At 43.6% G+C, this 8,953-nt stretch overlaps 1 protein-coding gene across 1 annotated transcript in view; it reads right to left on the reverse strand.

Annotated features, from left to right (window-relative positions):
• LOC130085652 (uncharacterized) overlaps positions 1–933 on the reverse strand; it is a gene marked incomplete at its 3' end in the record, with an annotated part of 1,389 nt that extends 456 nt beyond the window's left edge. The window contains exon 1 of the mRNA XM_056251540.1: positions 877–933. Coding sequence (XP_056107515.1) covers positions 877–933 — 57 coding nt within the window. The remainder of the gene's footprint in view (positions 1–876) is intronic.
• Positions 934–8,953: the final 8,020 nt, after the last annotated feature.

Genomic DNA, 8,953 nt, shown 5'->3' on the forward strand with positions numbered 1-8,953 from the left:
CTCCATCAGTCTGTTCTCCTCCTCCTCCTCCATCAGTCTGTTCTTCCCCTCCTCCATCAGTCTGTTCTTCTCCTCCTCCATCAGTCTGTTCTTCTCCTTCTCCATCAGTCTGTTCTTCTCCTCCTCCATCAGTCTGTTCTCCTCCTCCTCCTCCATCAGTCTGTTCTTCTCCTCCTCCATCAGTCTGTTCTCCTCCTCCTCCTCCATCAGTCTGTTCTTCTTCTCCTCCATCAGTCTGTTCTTCTCCTCCTCCATCAGTCTGTTCTTCTCCTCCTCCATCAGTCTGTTCTTCTCCTCCTCCATCAGTCTGTTCTTCTCCTCCTCCTCCATCAGTCTGTTCTTCTCCTCCTCCATCAGTCTGTTCTTCTCCTCCTCCTCCTCCATCAGTCTGTTCTTCCCCTCCTCCATCAGTCTGTTCTCCTCCTCCTCCTCCATCAGTCTGTTCTCCTCCTCCTCCATCAGTCTGTTCTCCTCCTCCTCCTCCATCAGTCTGTTCTTCCCCTCCTCCATCAGTCTGTTCTTCTCCTCCTCCATCAGTCTGTTCTTCTCCTTCTCCATCAGTCTGTTCTTCTCCTCCTCCATCAGTCTGTTCTCCTCCTCCTCCTCCATCAGTCTGTTCTTCTCCTCCTCCATCAGTCTGTTCTCCTCCTCCTCCTCCATCAGTCTGTTCTTCTCCTCCTCCATCAGTCTGTTCTTCTCCTCCTCCTCCATCAGTCTGTTCTTCCCCTCCTCCATCAGTCTGTTCTTCTCCTCCTCCATCAGTCTGTTCTCCTCCTCCTCCTCCATCAGTCTGTTCTTCCCCTCCTCCATCAGTCTGTTCTTCTCCTCCTCCATCAGTCTGTTCTTCTCCTTCTCCATCAGTCTGTTCTTCTCCTCCTCCATCAGTCTGTTCTCCTCCTCCTCCTCCATCAGTCTGTTCTTCTCCTCCTCCATCAGTCTGTTCTCCTCCTCCTCCTCCATCAGTCTGTTCTCCTCCTCCATCAGTCTGTTCTTCTCCTCCTCCATCCGTCTGTTCTTCTCCTCCTCCATCCGTCTTCTCTCCTCTTCATCACGCTCACGCTGCTCTTCATCCTCCTGAGCTTCTCGTCTCTTCTCCTGATCACTGGTGTGGGTTCGGCCGCGGGCCGTCGGCGGTCTCTGGTCATGTGCTGCTCTGCTGATGTCATCAGCGGGCGAGGAGACGTCGGACTGGGACTGCAGACGCCTGAGATAAGACACACATTAATCCCAGGGAGAAAATTCGGTAACACTTTACAATAAGGTTCATTAGTTGATGTATCTACTAACATGAACTAACCATTAGCAATACATTTGTTACAGTATTTATTCATCTTTGTTAATGTTAGTTAATAATAATAATAATAACATTAACTAATGTAACCTTTGATTTTAATAACGTATTAGTAAATTTTGAAATTAATATGAACTAAGATTAATAAATGCTGTAGAAATATTGTTCAGTCTTAGTTCATGTTAACTAATGTAGTTAACTAATGTTAACAACTGAACCTTATTGTAAAGCGTTACCAAAAATTTCATTAAAAAAATCAGTCCAAAATGTAAAGAAAACCAGGCTGATCAGAGACGGCAGAGAGAATAGAGACTCACGGCCAGTGAATTAATCATTTCAGCGTGTGTTTCGCTTTAAAACACAAGCTCTCTCCTTTTCTGATCATTTCTGTGTGAAATACAGACTGAACATCAAAACATCCACCTCTTTATGGCCAGATGATACGCAAACTACTTTACTCGGCTGGATAAAGCAAACCTGTGCCTCGCTAGTAAAGTTCCGATGGATGCGGATTGTAATCAAGGTAAATCATAATTAACAAAATAAATCATTATATTTATGCACAGACGCATTTCAGCACATTGTTTCCACACGCATTCTGGACAATGTTTTGATTTGTCACGTGTATGTTGCTGTGTTTAGTAATTCTGAATGGATCCGTGTGCTGTAGTATATGTGTAACTGGTCTGTTGTCTGCGTTGTGTTTTTGTTGACTTAATAACAGGACAGCATTCGGCAGCTTCACAAATCTTTAATGCCTGATATACAAACAAAATGTAATCAGCCTTAGTGTGAGAGTCGCCCTCGAAATAACTCTCTCACTGCAATCATCAATGCAAAGAGGAATAAATCACAATAAAATGCATATAACAGAAAACGTACCTGATATACAAACAAAATGTAATCAGCCTTAGTGTGAGAGTCGCCCTCGAAATAACTATAAAACAAATGTGATGTACACTTATCACGTGTGCTCTCATTTCACATTTAGGCCCATAAGCAAAAATATCGCTTAATCGTAATGAAATTACAAAAATCGCCACACAGATAGGTAAAATAATATTATATATAGGAATGGCTGCCACGAAACAGTCGTTCCGAAGCTTTGCGAGATCCCGAAGCGCAGATGTTTCGAAACACTGATTCGAAGCGTGATTCAAAACACCCATGTCACGTGACTATGGCCAAACGAAGCCTCGAAAGTGTTTCATCAGGTGTGATCCGCCGAATCAGCGTTTGATTGACACGGTCGGGAACAACAGACCACACAATCGCACATCTGTATAAAAGTGAAATCAACGCATATTGACCTCGTGGGTTTTTGTGAGAGGAGTTTGATTTTGAGATAGCGGATTTTTGGTGATAGTGACATTTATAGTGCGATTTGTTTAGTTATATTTAGGCTTAAATGTACACAACACATTGACTGATAGGCTAGAGACAGAGTATAGTGACACATTAATAGATACATAGATATAAATATATAGACAGCTAGATTAATAGATAGATAGATACAGATAGATTAAAGATAGGCTACATAATATAAATACATTGATAGATTATAGATACATATTATACATATCTAATTACATAGATAGATTAGAGTTACATATCTAGATAGATTTGGATAGATAGATAAAATGGAGGCTCCCCAGAAGAGATGCCGTAGGCTACATGGTGTGGGAGCATATCCATTTAGAAACCCCAAATAAAGTGAGATGTGTGTATTGTGATCGGCAGCTCGCCTGCAACAATACATCATCCAGTAGAAACACAGGACAGGGAACTTTTTGATACTCATATCATCAAACCCAGATGATACACAATGCTACAGCTGATGCCACAGTGGAAGTGAAAAAATACATCAACGATGCGTATTTGCCCACAACTCATGATCCACTAACTTACTGGAAAGAGAGAGTAGTAATCTTTCCTCATTTGTATGTATTAGCTAAAAAATATATTTGCATGCCAGCAACAAGTGTCCCTTGTGAGAGGATTTTTTCAAAGGCTAGAGAAATTATCTGTAAAAAAAGAAGTAGGCTAAGTAAATAAAAATATGAAAAAAAGTGAGACATTGTGGCTTGATTTATTTTATTAATATTCATTTTGCAGGACCAAAATAACATTATGCACAATGAGGAGCCTATAGGTTACAATATTCACATATTAGAAAAGTACAAAACAAAAAAAAACAAAAAAAAAATTCATGGCTTGTCAAGGTTGTTTCAGATCAACACCTGCAAGTGACCACTAGGTGTCACCGTGGAGACGGGTGTCGGATTGATTCGAAGCCTCGAAACAATATGAACCATTTGATTCAACTGTTTCATTGCTTCACGAAGCCTCGATCTGCCCATCACTAATTATATACATAAATTAGAGTGAAAATATAGACATAATAGCAACAATTCAAATAGAGATTAAAGATGATTATGGGGAGCTCAAAATAACCTCACCTCTCACTGCAATCATCAATGCAAAGAGGAAGAGGAGGGGACAGAACAGGAAATTATATTGACTCATGACATCACATTAATTAAAGGGGAAGGTACTCATTCCACTTAGGCACTCATATCAGGACATGTAAACGAACAATTTTGTGTGAATTCTTATAAACTATACATACATTTAACAGTACACTTTATTTACCTGTTACATATGCAGTCAGGTCAAGGCGTGTTTGTCAATTTTAATATAATTAATTTAATTATAGTTTGCTTTATCCAGCTGAGAGTCATAGTTTGCCATCACTGCATGTTTTGACTTGCCATTCAATCTGTATTTCAAAAAGCGTGACGCGTGAGCAGTGCCGTCGCAGGTGGGGTGCGAGGCCCTGTGCGAACTTGAAATGCGAGGCCCCTCCCAGGCTCTGAACGTTAGAATAACTGGCTGCGCAGCCTACTTAGCCCTGTCCGCTTAAATGAATTATAAATAAACATAAAAAACTTATAGGCTATTTGCAGTATATTAAATCGTTTTTGACCTAATTATTTGGTACTGAAATTACACACTCTGTCGGCTCTGACGGCGTTGCATCACGTGCACCTGCGCAATAAAGCCTATGATTTCCGAAAATAGTACTATGTCAACTGATATCAGCAGCACAAGAACTGTTGAGGAAAATGCAACATAATTTAGTCAATTGTTTTTGTCATAATGTTATAATAACTGACAGACGAGGCTGAAGCTCAGCTTCGCGGTTGAGACACGAATATATTTTTCAAATGTTTAAAAGGTATTACATTGAAATCTGTTGAATAGAGTGTAAATTTAGTTCGTGGGTAGTGATTTCCATTACACGAGAGTAGATGTTAAAACTTCATGCTGATTTGTACTCGGCTTTCGCCAAGATAAGCAACACTAAGACGTAGCTTTACAGTAAACTATGCTTCTCCATCCATTTACGCTTCTTTCCACGTGGTGGTGTGACTCCCCTTCTGTCCGGCGCTAACGGCTGCAGTGTACCTGGCGCGTCAGCACACACGACGGCTGCAACTACAGTGTGGTCTCCCTAGTGGACAAGCACGACAACCGTCTGGATTGAGCCGAGTAGGGGACATCTCTAGGGTCTTCAAGTGGGCACCTTCCATCCTCAGTGTTTCGTCGACTAGCCCACGACACCTCAAGAGGGCTCGACAGTGACTCTGGCGTCCCAGAGTCACCCCCCTCCGTCCCCCACTCAACTCAGCCCAGCTTACTGACCTCTACATCCCTCCTGCTGCTGAGACCTAACCACAATCTCACAATCTCTCTGCAACCCAACCATACGCGCCAACCCGTTTGTCTAAGGCTGTCGAGCCCCACTGTTGCGTTAATATGCAGTTTCAGTGGCAACGGTTCCGTATGGCATACCACCTACCGCAAAACACAATATCTGCCCAACCACCCGTCATTCACGCAATATACACAGGAACGTAATGACTGTAAATACTATACAACCTATACAAATAAACCAACAGCCTCTTCAAGTTTTTCAAGAATTCTACGAAACCGTAGCGTGGCGGCCTGTACACAGCCAGAAGCTAGAATTCATAGCTAGAATCTTTCCTTCTCAACCACAGCCAGTTGCTGCTCCTTTCTGCTGCTTCAGATAAGTTCTTTACTGTGCGACGCAACTCTTGGCCGCTGAATCCGACGTCTCTGAGGAACCGGGTTGTAGAGTGTGCCACAAAACCTCGACAACCCACTTCCACTGGATAAACCTGGACTCTCCGTCCTCGCTGTTCTGCTTCAGTGGCCAGATGAGCATACCGCAGTTTCTGCCTCTCATATGCCTCATCTACCGCATCCTCCCATGGCACTGTTAACTCTATCAGTTGAACAATGCGTGCTGATCCAGACCACAAAACAATGTCTGGTCGTAGGTTAGTGGTGGCAATCTCAGGTGGAAAAATAAGCCGTTGATCAAGATCAGCCAGCATCTTCCAGTCCCTAGCAGCTTCCAGCTGTCCTGGGCGAGAATTGGTGTTAACACCTTTTCATGGTGGTTGCTCGCCTGGGCGGAGGAATATTGTCTTCTGCGTGTAATGTTTTGCTAGAACAGGCGGAAACTTATTGGTCATACTCAGCTTGCCTTCCAATGCTAAAGCCAAACATCGCAGTACTTGGTCATGGCGCCAAGTAAACCGACCTTGGCTAAGAGCCACCTTACATCCTGTCAAAATGTGCCTTAATGTGGCAGGTGATGAACACAAAGGACAAGAGGGATCCTCTCCTACCCAGAGGTTTAGGTTCTGCGGTGATGGGAGAACATCATATGTTGACCTAATAAGGAAACTGATCCTACTCTCTTCCATTGACCAAAGGTCTTGCCAGCCCATCTTGCGTTGTTCCACACTCTCCCATCTCATCCACTCTCCCTGCTTGGCCTGGGAAATGGCCTTTATACACCTCATCCTCTCCTCCTGCTTTCGCACCTCGTTGACTACCAGCTTCCTCCTTTGAGCTGGGCCTGCCTTGTGCCATTTAGGAGGAGCTAAACTGAGCCCAAAACCCCCTCTTCCATGCTGTACCTGTCCCACGATATCCCCAATTTGAAGGTCAGCCTTTGCCTCTACTACAGATTTCTTTGCTGACCACTTTCTACCAGTTTTTAACACAGGGGCTGCCTCCCTTACACATTTGTCACGTGACTCTACTAATGTAATTTCCAGTCTGACATTGGCACACTTAAACTCCTCGGTTAAAGCAGAGACTGGCAGCTGCAATATTCCTTTACTATAAAGTCCCACTCTGCTGAGGCAGCGTGGAACTCCCAACCATTTCCTGATGTATGAACTTATTAACGCTTCCAGCTTATCCACTGTTGTCAAAGAAACCTCGTACACAGTCAGTGGCCACAGCAACCTCGGCAGTAGACCAAACTGAAAGCACCAGAGTTTTAGTTTGCCTGGTAGAGCACAGCTGTTTATGCTCTTCAACCCTTCCACTGCTTGTCGTCTAACTTCTCTCACTCGAACTGTGTCCTTTAGATCTCCATCGTACCATCTCCCAAGACTCTTCACTGGCTTCTCAGAAACTGTTGGTATTGCCTCACCATTAAGGAAGAATGTTTTATCTACTACCTTTCCTTTAACTATCGAGATGCTCCTTGATTTAGAGGGCTTAAATTTCATTCGTGCCCATTCAATATTATCTGTTAACTTCCCCAATAACCGATTAGTGCAGGCTACTGTTGTAGTCATGGTTGTCATGTCATCCATGTATGCTCTGATTGGTGGTAGTCGCATCCCAGAAGCCAAGCGCTCTCCTCCTACTACCCATCTTGATGCCCTAATGATTACTTCCATTGCCATGGTAAAAGCCAGTGGAGAAATGGTGCATCCTGCCATTTGTCCAACCTCTAAGCATTGCCATGCAGTGCTGAATTTTGGAGTTGAGAAACTAAATTGCAAATCTCCAAAATAGGCTTTCACTAAATTTGTTATTGACATTGGTACTCTGAAAAAATCAAATGCTGCCCAAAGAAGCTCATGTGGCACTGAACCATATGCATTAGCCAAATCCAGGAATGTCACATGGAGCTCCTTCCTCTCCTTTTTAGCTGACTGAATTCGTTGCCAGACAACATTGATGTGTTCTAAGCGTCCTGAGAACCCTGGAATGCCCGCTTTTTGAACTGAAGTGTCAATGAAGCCATTCTTCAATAGGTAGGTGGACAATCTCTGGGCAATAATGCTGAAGAAAATCTTACCTTCAACGTTTAATAGTGAAATAGGACGAAACTGACTGATGCTTGTAGCATCTTTTTCTTTAGGTAGAAAGACTCCACCTGCTCTGTGCCATGCTCTAGGTACAACCTTTTTTTCCCATGCCACTTTTATCAATTTCCACAGAATTCGCAGAACTCCTGAAGCACTCTTGTACACTCTGTACGGAACTCCATTAGGCCCTGGAGATGATGAAGCCCTTACCTTTCTCACAGCCTGCTCTACCTCTTTCCACTTAGGTGCACAGATCTCCATTTGGTATTCTGGTGGGTTGATAGGTGGTATGTCTGATGGAATTGACATAGGCTCATGCCTTTTTGCATCTGTATGCGTTTCCTCCAAATATCTCTCTAGCTCAACCCTAGATGCTTTTAAAGTGCCATTCTTCTCCCTTGTGAATAACTTCTTTACGAATTTGAATGGGTCTTTATAGAAATTAGCCCTCGCACTTTCCTTCTTTTTGTAGCGTTTCCGTAGGCGCTCAGCTCTGCGTAATGTTGCCAGCTTATCTTTTATGGCCCTTTGTAAGAGATTGAGTCCCTCCTTCTGACTTTGTTCTGCTCTTTTCCATTGCTTCCTCAGCTGTCTCCTTTCTCTAACTAACCCTTCAATTTTCTGCTGCCATCTAGATATTCCAGGAGTAGTTTGTACTTTTTCCTTCTTTTTTTCCACACCAAACCTCTCACTTCCATATGCGTAAATGATGTCCCCAAATTTATCCAGCTTCTTTTCAACTGTACCAGTTAATCTTTCCAATGCAAAGCATAGATCTGTGTTTACCGTGTCCCATGCAGTTTTCTCACAAGCTCTTGGCCATCTAACTCCAGGCCTATGCCCGTTGAGGTTCTTTTCTCTCTTATGCTGGTTAGTCTGACCGAGTTCACAAGTATGAATATGTTCATCACTAACTGTGCAAGCCCTCCTCTCCTCTATGACAGGGGTGCTGATATCCTGCGAGCTGTGGTTTGCTTCCTGTCGCTGGATTTCATTCGACTGACTTGACTGACTTCGTAAGAAGTACTGATCAATGCGAGGCCCTTGTCCCTTCTCCCTCAAGCATTTCATTTTCCCTTGATGAACCTTCAAACCCCTGACCGTTGTCGCCTTGCTCCAGCCACAGACACAAACTTGGAGTTCAATGACTTTACTTACTGCAGATCTTGAACTAGTCTTACTCTCCATACTCATATCCGTTTTCATTCCTAAGTCGTTAACCATGTTGTCCAACATTGAGTCATCTTCCGCCCCCGCTCTCGCAGACTCTAGGGGTATTTTTCTCTTTGATTTCTCAGAAGCCTTGGGCGGGTGTCTCCAGCATCCTGTAAACACGGAGCTGGATACTGCCGACAAGGGTAGCTAACCCTTACCAGCCCCATTGGGGTCTCTTTCCTCCTGTCAGCTGTCTCTCCAGGCTGTCACAAGGTCTTTCCCTTGTTGCCAGCAGCACTAT

This window comes from Rhinichthys klamathensis, unplaced genomic scaffold (genome assembly GCF_029890125.1).
Source record: "Rhinichthys klamathensis goyatoka isolate OS25496 unplaced genomic scaffold, OSU_Roscu_1.1 h1tg000084l_1, whole genome shotgun sequence".
Taxonomy (NCBI): Eukaryota; Metazoa; Chordata; class Actinopteri; order Cypriniformes; family Leuciscidae; genus Rhinichthys; species Rhinichthys klamathensis.